Here is a 17827-nt window from a genome sequence, read left to right as displayed (position 1 = left end):
GAAGTCCAAAAATGTGCATTCGTTTTGGGTGGACTCTGCCCTTTCTTGGAATTTAAGATTCAGGAGCGAGGGCCAGCAGAGCTTAGAAAGACAACCCTCACAATCTGCATCCACTCCTGGCTTCACTGACTGTAACAAACCACCCAGAAACTGAATACCTCAATAAATAAAAAGGGATCTCTTAAGAGGTAAGTTTATTTTCTTAAAAATCCCTCCAAACAAAGCAACAAAACCCCTGCTTGCTTTATGACGGTAAAGGTCATGGGCAATAACATAAGCAATATTCTTTAGGAAAAATGTTCTAAAAATATGTGGATATAGAGCTAAAATATCACCTGCTAAATAGGAACTCTTAAAGAGGGCAAAAAAGTGACATGCAATTTCAATTCTTCTACCTTTTACTCTTCAGGAGAGGCTTCAATTGACTATGAGATATGGATTCTTTTGTTTAGATACAATACTAGATATAAATACTAGATACAAATTTAGAACTGCAACCTCTTGATGGAAGTGATGCTTTGAGATTTTTAAATTTATTTAAAAGTATTGCAAGTGCAAAGGAAGCAAAAGTGCAATCTAATAATCAATAGATTCTGCTTTATGGGAATAAAAACAACTTTAAAAAAAAATTACAAACTGCAGGTTGTGTAACCCAGAAAATCCATGTGCTGAGATATTAAGATAAAGGAAGACAAATAACATGTTTTTAAACAATGGAATTGCTGACAGTGTGTATAGTCCTGGTAAGGAATATTTTTGCATGAGCACCTTCATTTGCACATTTAGAAACAGCTCTTTAAAGTTCTTCTGCTGATGTTTTTCTCTGCATAAATCACAGCCACATTTGGGGGGCTACCTTTTCAGCACCTGCCTTTGCAGTATCCTGCCCTTTCAGTACCTGCCTTTTCATCTGACCTGCTCATAATTCAAAAGAACAGTAGCTTTCATCATCTCCAGTCCAGATCTAATGCTGATCAATCACATCATGGAGCTGCAGGCAGAAATTACAAATAATATGAACTCCAGAACCAGCTTTATGCAGGTGTGATCTGTTTAGCATCCACAATAAGAGCGAGTAGGATCAGATATACTTGGATTCTGCAAATCAAAAATGCCCTGAATCATATGTTATACTTAGCAAATAGTACAACAATACACTGAGATATCACTGGAAGCTAAATTCCTTTCTGCAGCAGATAAGTGTAGATTTGATGGTGCTCTCCATGCACTTTGGACAGCTGCCTCTGCACCAGCTACAGGCACAGCACGAATCTGCCACTGAGAGTCATCTTGAGAAATTCCAGCTCGCAGTAAACCTTCAATGGTTCACTGCTGAATTTATCTGAATACAATAGTCTTCCTGAGTCACTAAGACGTGTCTAAACCTCAGCTTACTGTGTATGCACAAAAGATCTCCAAGTAGCTTCGTGTGTTGGCAAGAAGCTAAAGTTTTGCACTAGTTCTGAACTGCTGAAATGCTCAGTGCTCTCTTTGCAAAGGCTCAAGCCTTCAAAACATTCTGTGCCCAGCTCCAGACCCAAGCAGATGATCTACAGTGTATTTTACAAACAGCATCTACCAGATACCTACCAAGGATCCAGCTCATGACAGTGGCCAGAGACTGTGATGGGCCATTGCAAAAGCCAGATGAATGTGAGTGGCTTTCACTGTATTAGAAGGCAGGAATGAAGCTGAGTATTTCCTCATCCAGAAATCTTGTTCATGAGGAGTCTTACCAAGGCAGGTCAGGAGTCAGCACAGGCTGAGGTTGCACTGTCTGAGGCTTGGGTAATTCTCGGTCATGCCTTCTCTGGAAGGATTAAAGTGAGTTTCAAGAAAGGCCTAGAGAGGTGTAAAACAGCCCATGTCCATTTTCAGGGCACCCTGTGAGATGCAGGGCAGATGTGCTCTTTGTCTTTGGGGTCACTCACTTCCATTAGGATTCATTATTCCAACACCAAAATGAGCTTCTACAATACTCATTTCTACAATAGACCAGATCAGTGGTCTGTGACTCTTTCAGAGGTCAGAGTTTTTCCAGTCAAAGTTATCTGAATAAAACTTGACACTTTACAAAATGTGCAGGAGTATCATCTTAACTTTTTGTAAGTGGTGGAAGAGCGACGTGCACTGAACAAGCAATTTACTGTCATGTCGATCAGTGGCAGACTCATGTAAAGAGCTCAAATTATCCTCCCTCCAGCTGGCAGACAACACTGCTTCCCCCACTGACACTCCTTGCATTGAACAGAGGATTTAAACCATTTTTCATGAACCCCTGTACGTACTCCCTAGCGTGATCTTTTATTTTTTTCTTAACCCTGCTGTTACAATGCAAATACAGCAAATCCCCATTTCACAAGCACCACATAGGAAGCTGAAAAGGCATCAGCTGTTTGCTATAGGGATGCCCCTCAGACAAAAGCAAACTCTCACATGCACTGCTCTTTGCCTGGGGAGCCATTTGATATGAATACTTGGTACCTTTAAGAGCTGCTCTGATGAGGTTCAGTAGATTAAAGCATCTTTGCTGGCAGAGCCAGGGCAGCTTTTCACAGCATCATAAATCACTGAAGTAAAAAAACCAAACCAAAACGCAATTCCTTCCTTTACAGGTGACATGAACCTTGAAGAGTATTTTGCAAGAACTGGCTATAAAGGCTCCCTTGAAAAGCAAGATTTGGAAACCTTAACTGATATATTCCAGCACCACATCCGCGCTGTTCCCTTTGAAAACCTCAGCATCCACTGCGGCGAGAAAATTACTTTGGAACTGGAGCATGTTTACAACAAAATCGTGCAGAGGAAGCGGGGGGGCTGGTGCATGGAAAACAACCAGCTGCTGGGTTGGGTCCTGAAGTGCCTGGGGTACGACACCAGCTTCCTGGGAGCATATGTGTTCAACCCCCACCAAAACACGTATGCCACCCTCATGACCCACCTCCTGGTAAAGGTAGTCATTGACGGCAAAGCCTACATCGTTGACGGAGGCTTTGGTGTGTCCTATCAGATGTGGCAGCCCATGGAGCTCGTGTCAGGGAAAGACCAGCCCCAGGCTCCCGGCGTCTTCCGCTTCACGGAAAAAAACGCCGTCTGGTACCTGGAGAAAATGAGACGGAAACAGTGTATCCCCAACCAGAACTTCTCTAATTCTGACCTGCTGGAGAAAAAAGAGTGTCGGAAGGTTTATATGTTCAGCCTTGAGCCACGGACAGTGGAAGATTTCCGTTTCCAGTGCACCTACCTTCAGACCTCTCCAGATTCCCTCTTTACAAAGAAGTCCATCTGCACCCTCCAGACCACCGACGGCTTCCGAGCGCTAATTGGGTGGACGTTCACTGAGACCACGTACAACTACAAGGAAAACATGGATCTGGTGGAGTTTGTAACCCTTGAAGATGAAGAGGTGGAAAAAACCCTCAAAGAGAAATTCAACATTACCCTAGATAGAAAACTCGTCCCAATTAATGTTAAAGGATCTTACACAATCTAGATGATCAGGAAAACCTACAACAATGCTACGTAGGTACAGTACCTTCCACTGTCTGTGCAATCCCTTCTGCAAGGCTATGGGATTCACTTACAGGTGACTGAAAGACAAATACATTAATATGGGATTAAAGTGAATTTCACTTCGGGAAAAATTAGGAATTTAAGACTCTTGAGTCAGTCAGTCAGAATTATTTGCTGTGAGATGACTGCCGTTCAATTTTTGGCACAAACGTAGGATCTGATTTGAATCTGGTTATAAGCTTGGGTAAGAAATATGTCTGGGGTATATTGGACTGCCTGTAGCACACAAATAGGAGTATGGATTATTGATTGTGATGTGCTGCCAACACATTTTCTGTGGTTATTATAGGGAGACAAGTCATCTGTGAGCATTTAGACAATGAAGTACACATTTAAAACTTCATTTTTCATAAGATCCAACCACTCACCACTCATGTCATTTCTCTACCTTTGTCATCTTTGAAAGGAGCATTGGGAGGCATAATTCTTTCGCCATCATCCTTAGACAAAACATAGTACAAAATGAAAATTATCATCATGTGCATCCTTTTGGCCATTACTGCAGTAAACCAAACTACCAAAAAGTAACTTTTGGTATGTACAGATTTTTCTGGTGATGAAAATTCTATATATTGCAGTGTTATTGTGGCTGATGGGCTCTAAGGAGATAACTACAAGCTTTGCTTCTGATAAGTAATCATCCTATAAATGGTGATTAAACGTCACAGCTGGCTTAGATTTACTTTTGTCCCAAAAGGGGTAGAAATGTTGTATTTTTAGTATTTCATTTTATTTGTACAACAAAGGTAGAACAATGAAGCTAAGCCCACTATATCCTTAATTCTCTACTCTCTGTGTATAGGAAACATAAGAGTCCATGTAGCTGTCCTGCATGGGAACTGCTTAGCACAGGAGCTTAAATGTCACAAGGGAGTTTGCTCATCTGTATCAAAGTGAAAACAAAACCAGGAGCCAGCCAAATCTAAAAGAAACTCTTTCTTCTGAATTATTTCACAATCACATTTCCTCATTTTTTAAAAAATATTGTTCCTCCTACCATGCTTCTCTGCAAAAAGCCCAACCAAGGGGAAACATTCTTAAATACATACAAAAATAGCAGAAGCAGTGAAAAACACTCTTTCTCCCCAGTCTATGATAAGCCTGAGTATTGGTCAAATGTTGATTCCTCCCACTGATAGTGTATTTTTGCTCAAAGGCATCACCTGATCGTTAATCTCACAAATGCTGTAAGTGTATACCAGAAAATAAATAAAAGGAAAATAAAACCATTAAGAGTTGTTTTAAGTACAGCTGCCCCCAGCTGCATGACTCCTGCACACACCATCTGCTAAGAGGGATCTGTTCACTCCTGATACCGACCTGCAACCCTTCCCACCTCAAACTTCCTTGGATCATTAAGGTTGGAAAAGACCTTTACAATCATCGAGTCCAATCCTCAAACCCAGCACCAGGTTCACCATTAAACCCTGATCTCAAGTGCCACATCCACATGTTTTTTGAACTCTTCCAGGGATGGTGACTCCACCACTTCCCTGGGCAGACTGTTCCAATCCTTTACGACCGTGGTGGCAGCTGATGGCCTGGGTGCACTTGTCATTGCCCAGGGATGAGGAACTGAGGACCAAGCAAGAGGTGATAGGGGACACAGAGATCTTACTGAGGTGAGAACACAGCTTTTCTATTAATAATGAAACTATGGGATTTGTTGGGTAATTTGTATTCATATTATTCTCTTATATTAAGGTCCCATTAAGGAGGTTTACCCTTTTCTAAGTGATTGATAATTACAAGGTGTTCCCTGAGACCTCAGGGAACATTACAAGCTTCAAAACACTCACCACCTCCATTCTAACCGATGGAAATTCCCATCTGCACTCACCCAGGTAACCAAACCATATTTCTGTATGCAGTGAACTACAGCTGTTTTCTGGTGCTGCTCCCTCTTGAGGACAGTCATTAACAGAGTGGTTATTCTGCCTCCCAGCTTCTCTAGAGGTGTTCCTGCTGTTGCTCCCAGATAATTGCTTGGGTTGTGATAATACAAAGGTTTCTTGAGCAGAGGTCTGTGGACTAATATCAGCATTTTTAACTGTGCCTCCAATAATGGGATTCAACTCCCTTCTGCTGTTCAGTTCATATTAAAAATCTATGGTGACTGAAGCTTCAACCCTCTCTTTGACTGTTGATAACCACACTGAGTGGGACTTCTCCTCTCGATGTGACAATTATAACCAGGTCCTCACTGTGCCAACATCAAATCACACAACTAAATGCCAACACATACAGCTAAGAAACAGGTTCACAGTTTAACCAAAGCTGCCCAAAAGCTGAGGAAAGCAGGTTATTGAGGTGTGAATGCCAGACCCAAAGTGCCTCAAAGGTGTGAGATGAGAATGTCATAAAACCAAACAAAACCAAACAAACCCGGGGGGCTCATGCTGGGGTCCCATTAGCAAGGCATTATTGTACAAGCTGATGTTATCCCATCCTGAAAAGAAACACTCAATCCTTAAAACATCAGCTCTCACAGAAACTTGCATTCACATGCGGAAGGAACTGTGGGATGTGTTACATCTTTCACTACCACTCTGCTTTATTAACACTCTCTGAGAAGGGTTTAATAAGAGCCTAAATGATTTTGCAGTTTTAGTTGTGGACTGTTGTTGAAATGAAGCAAAACAAATGCTTAGAAACCTCCCCTGTGCCCCCAGACTTGTCTAATTCCAAATACAATTTAAAAGTATGGTATTCCAATTAAGAGAAAGACAAGACAATTTCTTTTCTAAGTCTGAATGCTGGATTAAGTCCCAGAATCCCAGCCCAGCTGCCCATTACACACACACGCAGTGCCCAGTGGCAATGACAGCCATTGTAGCATTGCATAATGGAGTGTTTGATTAGAAAACAAGACACAGGACAGAAGAAACACGGTTCAAACTCCATGGCACCGCTGAACATCCTGCCCCTCCCCAAAGAACCAAAGTTTAATCAGCTCATGCATTACTAAAGGGAGGACACAGGATGGCTCACTTCAATTGGACTCTGGTCCTGGACTTTTTAAGATCCAACACTAAGCAGAATAAAAGTAAAATGAGAAACATCAGCAAGAAAGACAACGTTTTACTGTTCAGTACTTCCATGGTTCCAACCCCAGAAATAAACACCATGAGCCTGCCAAAGGACCAAACTTCACCTGTCAAGGGACAGACAACACTGTGAGCACCAACTACACCCACACTTTGCTTTGTTCACCCCAACAGGTGCCTCGGTGTCACAGGCACAAACACTTCTGGTGCCTGGTAACAGTTTACCAGCTACGTTTTGCAGGGAGCCACTTTCCTTCATAAAAACACTACTTACCCAACTTTTCTTCTCACTTTTCATTTAGAAACGTGACCACGTGGGAAGGTTCTACAGCTTAGGAACTTGCACATGAAAATGCATTTGAGTCTGTGTCAGAGCCAAGAAAGCTGGAATTACTGTAGGTTCTCTTTATGAATATTTCACTGCTACACTTACATCTTTATCAAGAGTACTTAAGCACAGATTTTGTACAGCAGAATGTTTCCACCTTGGGTAGGAAGCTAGAGTCAGACTTATATAAATACATATATATATGTATTTATACAATTGGAAATGTATTTCAGAAGATCCCATTATAATACACCTGCTTGTAACTTTGGGCACCTAAAGTACATTTCAAGTCATGTAGGGCTGATTTTTGGTTTTGTCTTGCTCCCAGTAGTGCACTATGGATGGTGTTTTTAAAGGCACATTTTACAAACTCCCCATGAATAAAAGATTGTGCTAAAAATGAGTAGCTGCTCTTACTGTAGCGTTTCAGTAGCTCACTGAGCCACCAGCTAAATGTGAACAGCAAAGCCCCCAGATTTAAAGATAATAAACTGAAATCTACCATTTCTTCACAGTTGGTGCTGAACATATTTAGGAAACAGCAGAACTACCCTCCCCCTCTCCTGATTCCAAAATCATGGATTTTCTGGGAAGCTGTTTAGTGTTCACTCACGTGCTTATTCAGGCACCGTGCCACTCACCTTTCCAGCTACCCCTAGGGAAATGACAGGAAATTAAGGACCAACATATGGCAGAATGCCCTTTAAGTGCTCATAATTACCCCCCATTGGACTGGACAGGATACTGCAATCCAGGAGAGCTCTTTGCACGAAGCCTTGGCAAAGGCAGACTTCACGTGGAGTTCATCTGAGCCACTATTGTTATCAAAATAACCCAAAAACTCCTTTATGTTGCACCACCAGGAACTTCTCCAGTGCCCTGTCTCTCAGGACATGCACTCACAGTGACATCTCCTGGTTGGTGGTGGTTCACTAGAACATACTTTACCCCTCAACTATCCAGCACAGCCATGCAGAAATTCACTCTCCATTCAAGAAATGATTCCTCTCTCTCACTGAGCACATTTTCCTACTAATAAGCAAGAAAGAATAATGGGATATATTCCAAGTTTTTCTTGTGACGACCAACAATAAATCATTTCTTAGCTCAGGTCACATCTTGCATGGGAAGAAAAATGTCTTGCCATCATTAACTTCTTTTCAGCTAGCAATAATATATGATCAGGTTTTAAGTAATTGAACCAGTAGCATTTAATTAGCTCCGAAAAACTATCTCAGATCATGAATCACAGCCTTTCCACCTGCATGAGGTCCCCTTTCTAGGTTAAAAGTATATTTCTCTTGCCATGTGTGATCCATCTTGAATATCTAATGAGGTGCTCCTGATATATAGATTATAGTTCATATATCACATGCAAAATACAGCAGGACACGGTGTCTCCTTCCTTAAATAATTGAGTTTCGTGTCCTGCTTCACTGAGCTGCTAAAAAAAGAAGAAAAAAAAAAAAAGCCTCTTGTGTCCATGACAGAATGGCCACTCCTCACTTCAGTTTAACCCATTCCTCTTTCTCCACAGAGTCAGCATTAAGGATGAGTAACTCAGACATCCTGAGCAAATGCAGTAATAGCAATATTTTATGCTGAAAGGCATTTCACAGACAACTGCTATTATTTTAGGCAAGACCATGCTGACATTTTTCAGAGCACTGACTGACCAAAGGACATGATGTTTCCTCCTACTATTACTTCAGATGGCTTCATCACATGCTGAACAAATCAGTGCACTCAACTAGTATTTGGGACATCTGTGGCCAGCACAAAACAGGATCACTTCTTATATCAGACTGTATTAAGCATCTTTTTTTTTTTTACATTAAATAAGCTAAACCACAATCATAAACCACAAAAAAATCACAGTTTTTATTCAGCTTTCAAGCATGTTTCTGAAGCCGTTATTACGCTTTTATGACAAGACTTGGATAATTATAAGATTGGATTTTTTTGCAAGGCAAGATGGCAAGATGAGCAAACTTCTTTTGGAAGACAGAAACTAAGACTCACAATCTGCTCAAATGTCAAGTTGTAAACGTTGCCCAATATTTGGCTTGCTCTATAAAAAAAAAGTTGCACTACAAAATCCTCTATTTTAAATAAACTTTATAAAAAATAAAATTCAATAAAGTGGATTTTATCTCTCTGTTCTTCTCCTATCTTATTTTTAGCACAGTAAAAAACCAAAAATAAATCACAAGACAAACATGCTTCTGCTGACTTTTTTCAATTTGAAGACAGCAAAAGTTTTCATTTTCATAATAAAGAAAGCAGGGGAAGCTGAGCTGCCTTACTGAATTGGACACAGCTCATCTTTACTCTGAATACTTCTTTCAGATGTTATCTTAAATTGTAAAAAACATGGCTCTCCATTGCATGTGACACTTGATCTAGTTATGCACAACATTTAAAGAGACTGGTGGGATTAGTGCCCCACGTTAAAAGCTGCTGAGGGAGGAAAGGATGTATGACATCCATCATAGACACATCCACTTTGAAAAATGTCTGTCGTGGATGGCTGAAATTTCAGTGAGAACAGAACAGATTTACAAATCCACCCTTTACATTAAATAGCAAAATCTCCAAACAGTCTCCAGTCCGTGATACTCTGTTTGGTAGGCAATAGGTAACATTTCTATTGGCTCCACTTGTGCAGTTGACATTAATCCTGAGGTTTTAAGAACATTTTCTTAGCTTTTTTCCTAGGTATTATGGTACTATTCCTATCTTCATCAACTTCCTCATCTTCATCATCATCCTTGAGTACACGTTGGTCTCTCTTTCTCAAAAATTTCTTCCCTATTGTTCCCACTAATGTTTCGTATCTGGAAAGAGAATAAAAAATTTTACACCTTTTATTAAAATCAGAAAAAAAATATTCAATGGAACAAATCAGAAATCTAATCAACAATTTAAGTGGTGTAAAAAACCTGGTCATTAGAAGCCTGAGAAGCACAAGTATTACATGAGGGCTTATTAGATTATTCATTCTGACAATCTGAATTGTTAGCAATTGGTAACAAGGAGGAAAGTAGCATAAAATACCTGGATATCAAAGGGCAGAAGTTATTTTATCCCCAAAAGTGATGGAGATTCCACTGAAAATAAATCAGCATTCCTGGAAACTCAGTTCTGTACAGTCTGTTTTTTTTTTTTTTTTGTTTTGTTTTGTTTGTTTTTTTTTTGTTTTTTTTTTTTTTTGTTTGTTTTATTTTGTTTGTTAGTTTCTTGGGTTTTATTTCCCCACACATAATACAGTAACATATCACATTCCCAGCTAGTGTTCATTATGTCATAAAATATAACTTACCTTCTGGCCATTTCTTCATCTGACACATCAGCTTCCATTTTATCATCCACTTCAATTTCTTCTTCCTTGCACTTGGAGTTCATTTGGATCATTAACTTCTGAAAATGAAGTAAGAAACATCTTAAATATGTAACCATGTCACAGTGGCAACTGTGCTGAAATTCACAGGTAGGAGAAACACACAAAAGGCAAGAATCAAATTTAATAATTATTTGCTGTGCCTGGCCAGGTTTGAGCATATTGTAATGAAAACTCATGAAGAAAAGGCAACGTGCCTGTCTCTTGCTAAGCTGAGCTTACAGTTTGCCTTTGGGAAAAGAGACCACACAGAGAGAGTGTTTTCAGTGTATTGATACTCAAACATCCTAAGGGGCATTCCAAACATCTTCAGGAGACCAGAGAATTAGACCATAATTAATTTTTCATTGTGAAGTTACCACATAGCCCTTGAAATAGTTTTGTTAAGAGGGAAGAATATCTGCAAGGATTCACAGTTGCAGCCAGGAAGCAATCAGATGCTGAGTCACAGGGACAGCAAGTTCAAAATAACTAAAAGAATCCCCTAAGTAAATCATCTTGCATAGCCTTCTGCAAACCTCTTAGTCTTTACACCTTCATCCTCTTGCTTCAGTTCAGGGGTAACCTTTTTATTACTGTCCCTGTGCAGTTCTATCAGTGTGAATCATGCCAGAAAGAAATTAAAGACTCTCTTTCCCAGCACTTTTACTTTGGAACTCTAAGACCTCACACAAGTAAGCGTTGAATAAATAGGGCTGAATGTTTGTAGGTTGGACTCTGCATTAAATGTCAGGAGGAAAAGTGAGCTTTTGTTTTGGTGAGCAGCATGTGGGATGGTTTCCTCACTTCAGGGAGAGAAAATCTGCAGGAGTCATGCAATTACTGACTACCAGCACAGGGAGATAAAAAGCTTCTATTTACCAGATGCTGCATTGATCCAACATTTTGGATTGAATCACGGAGTTCCTGCACATGAGAGGATTTATGGAAGGTGCTGCAAAGGCCAAACAGGATGCAGTGTGAACACTCAAATCCCCACCCCCAAGGGCTTTTCAATCCTAATGTGAGACCACCTCAAACCAGGACATTTAAACAGTACCTCAATTTCTGGATTGAATCCTTTGAAGGACATTCTGCCATAAACCAGATCCTCACACCGCACAAAGCTTCTCTCTTCAATTATACAGCTCCTGCACGAAACCCCAAATCCAGCATTTTGTCAAAAGGTGCACTTTAAAATAATCAAATTAAACAAATGCAAAAAGGATTTGCTGCCTTCCCCCCCACACAAATAAACAAAACCACAGTGTATTTTATACCATCAACCACTTTCCGAAGCTTAATTGCTCTGATAAATCTGTCACTACAAGGAGCTTGGAGTGCAAAGGAAGACTTTTTGCCAGCAAGACTGTGCCAGTTCCACATGCAAAATTAACTCTCCTGACAAAAAGCACTCTTTGCTGATATGATTCCACCTACATTAATACTTTTGCCAGAATAAAAATACCACATAAATATCACTCTCCAGGTGGCATTACTATACTAGCAAAAGCTTCTAATTAATTTTTCATTGTGCTGTTAGACCTGGCATTAGTTTGAGTCTGCCAGGACATAAAACACTGTGTCATTCTCTGTTCAGCAGGGACAGATTTCCCCCTTCTCTCTCCTTTTTTCCCTCCTCTAATGAGCATGGAGTGAGAAAAGAAACATGACCCTGAGGTGTTCACAATACACGTGCTAGATAAAAGTATTTCCATGAATTGTTCCTTCCTTCTTTTCCTCACACACGTATGTACCTGTTCCCTCATCCTCTTCATCTCCCATGTGAAACAAACTCTCAGGACCATAGGAAGAGATTAAGCTCATTCTCCTACCTCAAGGCAGTATCAGTTAAACATGTACCAGGAGCAGCAGAGGTCCACCTAACCTGTCCTCAAAAGACTTCCAATGAGGAAGAATCCAGTGTCTCCTCAGGCAATCTATTCCAGAGCTTCAATAGCCTTATTGTTAGAAAAATTCTCCCAATGTCCAGCTTGAACCTGCCTTGCTGCAACTGAAGCTCAAATACCTTTTTGTCATATCCAGCGAGAGCAATGGAAAAGAGTTTATCAATGACCTTATTCAGCTACAGTTAATTCCTTGGGTCCCAGCTTTTTCAAAATTATGTATGTTCTCCCTCAATGGAATTTTTTTACACTTGTGAAAGGATGAAACCCAAGCAGTTTTAAAAGTGGTTTTCCTGCTATTTAAAGCATGTTTCTAAAGAGTAGGACATTTTCTTCCTTGTTAGCTAAGCCTTCCTTTCTTTTTGCCATTATCTCTCCTGTTTCAAAAACAGGATTTGAAGTGAGCTGGACACAAGAGGACAGAACTGTCCTGAATGAACTTAACCGTGTGACTGGAGCTGAATTTACAAACACAAAGTTTCGAACTTCTTTTTTTTCAAATGAAGGGAAAAAGCAGCAGTGAATGAATAGGTCTCTGATTGAAAGAAACTAATTATATGCATCTAGAACAATGTGTGAGTGAAAGAAAACAACACACACAAGAATTGAAAGTAGGTCAAACTACACTAGGCAACCTTGAGAACAGCCCTGAAAGTAAGTAATAAAGTTGTAATGCCAGTCTCTTACTAGTTTGGCTTCTGTTAACTGTTCATTAGCAATATTTATTTTATAGAAAAAAATAAGAATATACTATTTCCATTTCAAAACAATCCAATGATGATAAGAAGTACAAAAGGTTACAGCTTACTCTTTTTCCTTTAGATCTGGTACATCAAGATACCAGTGTTCATCGCTAATTATCTTCTTTTCTTCCTCTTCAAGTTGTTTTTTAGTTTGTGAATCCAAACCCCTTTGCATGAACTACAAAAAAAGACACATAAACACACAGCGTCAGTTTTTTTCATCATGAGTATGTTCTGAACATGCAATAATTACATGATGGCAATTATCCATTACATAACATTTAGCAGTTGATAAAAAGTAAGTGCTTTTTTAATTTTTCTCTGAGTTTGGTCTAAGTCTGGGCAAACAGGCCATGGAAAATTAAACAGCTGCTGATTGCAGCAAGTCAACAGTGAGTCACATCTGTACTCACACATAAAGAAACATCTTTCCTGGTTAGTTTTGATGGATTTGAGTTGTCACAACTCTGTAACTTTGCTAAGGTTTTTCTAATGTTTCAACAAAGGCCAAAGAGAACATAATGGTGTTGAAGTTATTGCTGCACATCAGAAGCCAACTCCACCCACACAACTCAGAGCTAGAGGTAGGTCATACCAGGCTGTCCTTTTTTTTGAAACACCTGTACTTTTAACCATCCTCTTCTTTTCTCAGACTTAATTTAATGAACTGGATTGCATTTGTAGCTCTGAAGGCGCAAATCTGCTTTTGAAAGTGGAAAAAAAGTAACTGAGACTTTGAAACCAGACTATGAAAAAAAGTCTTCTGCGTCCAGCTGTGCTAAAGGATGATGTTACCAGCTCTTCACTTCCCACTGATGACCCACCAAAGCACCAGTTGAGTGGTGTATATATAAGCACCTGTGAACACACTGCAGGAACAGTCTGCCAAAATAGCTGAGACCAATAATTAAGTTTAGGGCAAGACTGCTACTTTTGCCTAATACAAGGACATTGCTGTCAATCCCTTCCTCGGTGCTAACCCCTGTCAGAGGATGGGAACAGGCAGGGAGGGACAGTAACCTCACAACAGCTGGGAGTAGAAGACATCTGTCACAGCCTTTGGAAAAGTGCTGAGAGCACAGAACTACACACCTGAGGTCTGTGAAACATCACTGTAATTTCCATTTGTCTCAAGCCAGGTGCCCTGAACTGAGTGACAATTAAGTTTCAACAATGTCAAAGAAACAAGTTGGAAAAAATAGAACTCTTCACAATGTTACAGAAATACTCCCTGTATTCCCACACCCCTAGAAGCTGGGACCTCCCTTAGGATCTACAGAAAATGTTTGAGTAACTGTACCTGTCACAGGTCTACATTTATAGGAATGTAATTCTCAGATTGAGTACAGTTTACATGCAGTCCTATAAGAACTGTTTTGTGGCTATCAAAGCATACCTGTATGTGCACCACTGCAGAGGAATCTTATGTCAATTAATTTTACCCCTCTCATTTAGAGCTGCACCATTGTTATGTTCAGATAAGCCTGCAGGCTAACAGGTAACATGTCAGTGGGAACACTACACTTGAACATAGTTTAGGTCCCAGCTAAAATGGGCTTGGTTGGAGAAAAAGCCCCAGAATGCATCACAAAACACTTTCCTCCCACAAAACCCTGCACTGCTGAGTTTATTTAAAATATATAGGTAATACAGATGTGTAATATATGTATTATATATGCCCCACACATCTTTTCAGTCCTTACAAAATGCCCAAGCTAACCAAACCAAACTCTGAAGTAAAAGCCAGTAGAGCTAGTGTCTCATTTTGCATTTATATTTCTATTTGCATCCACTGTGCAAGATCTTTAATGCAAGAAAAATTGACTTTTGCTTTCTGAGTCGATTCAGAATATGTCAAAGCTTTCCAATTAAAATTACAGTATCTTCTCAAGGAAAATAAGTGAATCTATCATGTGGAAAACCACATTGCTCAAGGAAATTGGTTAGCCAGTCAGAAATCTCAACAGGAGAAATTCTGCTACAAGCACCCAATTAAATAATCATTTCACATTACATTTTAAAGATTATGTTCCTAAAGATTGCTACAGGAATAACTAGATAAAAATTATGTAGTCACGTTTATCTAAAAAGTAAACACACAGAGATGAATTAAATATATAGTCATTGTGGTAGACACAAAGTCAGTAACTGAGTGGTTGGTTGGATTAGTTTCCCTAAGCAACAGGACCTGGATCAAATGGTGTAAGATGTAAAAGTGGGAGCCATCCTTATGTGGTGGGTACCTGTGGCCCAATCCTTAGTGCAAATGGTCCTCACAACACTACCACTGACCACATGTCACCTCTGGGTGCCACTTCACCCATCCTAGCAGTACCTGCAGAGGCAGCTGCTAAAGGCTTAATTAAAACATTTGTAAACAAGAAGATCTGCACAAGGAAAGTGCTAAATGCAAGGTCTGTCTATGACCTTTTCAAAACCTACTCATCTCTTCAAAGCTGGTTACTCCTGCCCAGACTGTAAACCTAAAAATGTCACAGGCTGGTTCATCACAGCCTTTCATGGAAGAAAGTCTAAAAACCTGCTTTTGAAATCTCCAGGGGGTTAATAAAGGAGAGGAGCAACAGGAGTAAAAATTTTAAGGAGAGTATTATATAAAAATAAGAAAAAATAATGATGCTGCAATCCAGGTTATGAGTCTGAGTGTCACACTATTGGCTAACTCAACATCTACTCTCTTCTGAGAGGAGGCAAGATGTGTTCCATCCCCTCTGCGTACAAGTCTTCATCTTTCATGAGTGGCAGCATCTATTAATTGGGGTAAATATTCCATCATTTTACTGCAACAGAGTACACTTTATGTTAAAGATTGAACTGATGTTAGCCAAACTCTTTTCAGCTAGAATGTGAAATACAGCCCCATATATATATGTGTGGGGGAAAAAATGGTTAAATAAAACACCACAAAAAACACCACTACAAGCAAAAAGGCACAAAGGCCCCATCATATTCAGTTATAAAAATTGAATGGATATTAACAAAAAAAATAAATAATGGGAACTCCAATTGTACTGGTTGTTTTCCAGCAATAAAGAACTATCAATCACAGGGGAATGTACTCTACTGAATTAGGAATTGTAGTATGCCATGTGAAGCAGAATCCATTAGCCAGCAAGCAGAGACTAATTTCACATTGGTGACACGAGATTCACAATTCCAAGAGTAAGAGGCACGCCAAGATGTTACCAAGCTCCCTGACATTTATAAATCGGGAAAGGAGGTTAACGCTGCCATTCAGGCTGGGGATTTCATTAGCCAGCTATGTAAACAGTGAGAAAAATGGACACAAGAAAAAAGAAACTTCCCCCGCTCTATATTAAGGGCCCCACCCCCAAGTAAAGCAACCAGCATTAGCATTTTAATTTCCACGTGGTGGTGGGGCAAGTCTTATAATTTATATTCACAAAAAGCAACCCAGAGGAGCCAGATGGAAGAAAAGCTCCCTCGAAAGGGGCACTGCAGTTGGCTCCTGAAGAAGCACTTTCGCTGGAATCACGAAGCTGCTCTGCTGGACCGAACCCCGCAGTTTATAACCAACCCCCTGAGAGCGTTTAAAGCAGCGAGTTCTTGCTGGGGAAGCTGGAGAGGAGCAGCCCAGAATCCTGGGGAGGTGTGGGGGGGGCAGGGCCCAGTCACCATCGATAAACTGGATTTCAAACGTGGAGGCACCGATGGCCGCCTGGCACAGCCGGGGCTGGGCACGGGAAATGCTCCAAACCAGGGCACTTCGCCCGGGGGACACCCACCCACCCACCTCCTCCCCGGGGCCGCCGCCGACCACCGGCTGCCGGCACGGCCCCGGCCCCGGCCGGGCGGCCCCATCCTGCCGCTCCCAGCCTCCCCTCACCCCCGCGCGGGGCTCAGGCACCCCCTGCCCCCGCTTCCCCCCTCACCTTCATGCGCAGCAGGTTCTTGGACAGCTTGGATTTCACCTCGGCGGCCATGGCGGCCCGCAGGCCGCGGCGGATCCCCGCGCTCGCGTAGCGCCCAGGCCGCGGCAGGGGCGGGGGGAGCGGGGAGGCTCCACCTCCGGCCGGGGAGCGGGGCCTGCCCACGGCACGGGGGAGGCACAAACAGCCGTAAAAGGGACAACTTTGCGGCTGTGTGGGGTGAGGGACGCCCGGGGGTGTGAGCGGGGCGTAAATCCGCCCCGGTGTGAATTGGTGAATTAGAAAGGAAACCCCGATGTGTTTTCTCAACGCTTGTGGTGCTGCCAGTTTATGGCTTCACCCATGATTTTCTGATACTTCAAAGAGAAGGAAAAAGAGTATATAAGGTCAATCTTGCATTGGCATTTGGAGACTGCTCGACTTCTTTAGCTTTCGTTTTTTTACAATCAGCACCGGCTTTGACTTGCAATAAAATCCCACCAATCACAAAGTGGTCAAATGCGATTAAAACTGGAAAGCACATAAATTCAAAGATATTATAAATCGCCTCAAAGCTTTGTTAGCCCTGAATCATGATCTGTGAATTCACTGTCTTTGGGCTGCCGGGCTGGGCCCTGGGAGCCGAGGAGGAAATCCTGATAGGAAATTACCGACTGACTCCCAGTCACAAGCAGGGTACCACAATTTCTCTACATACACTCATAAATCAGATTTCTGACGCCTGTTTTGACATTTGGCACATGAACTGGGTGATAGAGCTGTAAGAGTGAGGGTTCAGTGTTCAAAACTTTAATGAACTAGTGTGCTCCAAAAGACAATCTAGGGAGAAGAGTTCCTGTATTTGCAAGATGTAGGTCAAAAGCTTGAGGAACTCTGTCAAGATTTATGTTCTAATAGAGTCCACAGAAAGGTATAATGAAGGGCAAAACCTGATTGCAGAGG

At 41.1% G+C, this 17827-nt stretch overlaps 2 protein-coding genes across 3 annotated transcripts; one reads left to right on the top strand and one right to left on the bottom strand.

Moving 5' to 3' along the window:
- The first annotated feature begins 28 nt into the window (after positions 1–28).
- LOC127477448 (arylamine N-acetyltransferase, pineal gland isozyme NAT-10) lies at positions 29–5701 on the top strand. 2 transcript variants are annotated; one of them, XR_007906946.1, is made up of 3 exons: positions 29–188; positions 2616–5195; positions 5418–5701. XR_007906946.1 is itself a non-coding variant. In XM_051801805.1 (2 exons), the coding sequence occupies exon 2, from the start codon at positions 2621–2623 to the stop codon at positions 3491–3493; it is 873 nt and encodes a 290-aa protein (XP_051657765.1). In that variant the 5' UTR covers positions 29–188; positions 2616–2620; the 3' UTR covers positions 3494–5701. The 2 variants fall into 2 exon arrangements, 1 of the variants encoding a protein (XP_051657765.1); XM_051801805.1 differs by having other exon boundaries at positions 2616–5701.
- A 1304-nt stretch (positions 5702–7005) lies between these two features.
- On the bottom strand, positions 7006–17017 carry MPHOSPH6 (M-phase phosphoprotein 6). Its single transcript, XM_051801816.1, has 5 exons — positions 16889–17017; positions 13043–13155; positions 11388–11478; positions 10271–10368; positions 7006–9785 (listed from the first exon to the last, which is right to left on the bottom strand). The coding sequence occupies exons 1-5, from the start codon at positions 16937–16939 to the stop codon at positions 9623–9625; spliced, it is 516 nt and encodes a 171-aa protein (XP_051657776.1). The 5' UTR covers positions 16940–17017; the 3' UTR covers positions 7006–9622.
- Between the last annotated feature and the right edge of the window lie 810 nt (positions 17018–17827).

The sequence above is a fragment of the Manacus candei genome, unplaced genomic scaffold (genome assembly GCF_025592945.1).
Source record: "Manacus candei isolate 608988 ecotype Guabito, Panama unplaced genomic scaffold, ASM2559294v1 h1tg000053l, whole genome shotgun sequence".
NCBI lineage: Eukaryota > Metazoa > Chordata > Aves > Passeriformes > Pipridae > Manacus > Manacus candei.
The sequence above is the reverse complement of the archived record's forward strand: the minus strand, read 5'-3'. Positions and strand labels throughout refer to the sequence as shown.

Bases quoted from the DNA above. Each gene is read 5' to 3' on its own strand.
- MPHOSPH6 (XM_051801816.1), bottom strand. From the start codon at position 16,939: ATGGCCGCCGAGGTGAAATCCAAGCTGTCCAAGAACCTGCTGCGCATG. The intron at 11,479-13,042 runs GTAAGCTGTAAC...GGTTTCGTGCAG, and splicing joins CCAGATCTAAAGGAAAAAGA to GAGCTGTATAATTGAAGAGA. The intron at 10,369-11,387 runs GTACTGTTTAAA...CTTCATTTTCAG, and splicing joins GATTCAATCCAGAAATTGAG to AAGTTAATGATCCAAATGAA.
- LOC127477448 (XM_051801805.1), top strand. From the start codon at position 2,621: ATGAACCTTGAAGAGTATTTTGCAAGAACTGGCTATAAAGGCTCCCTT.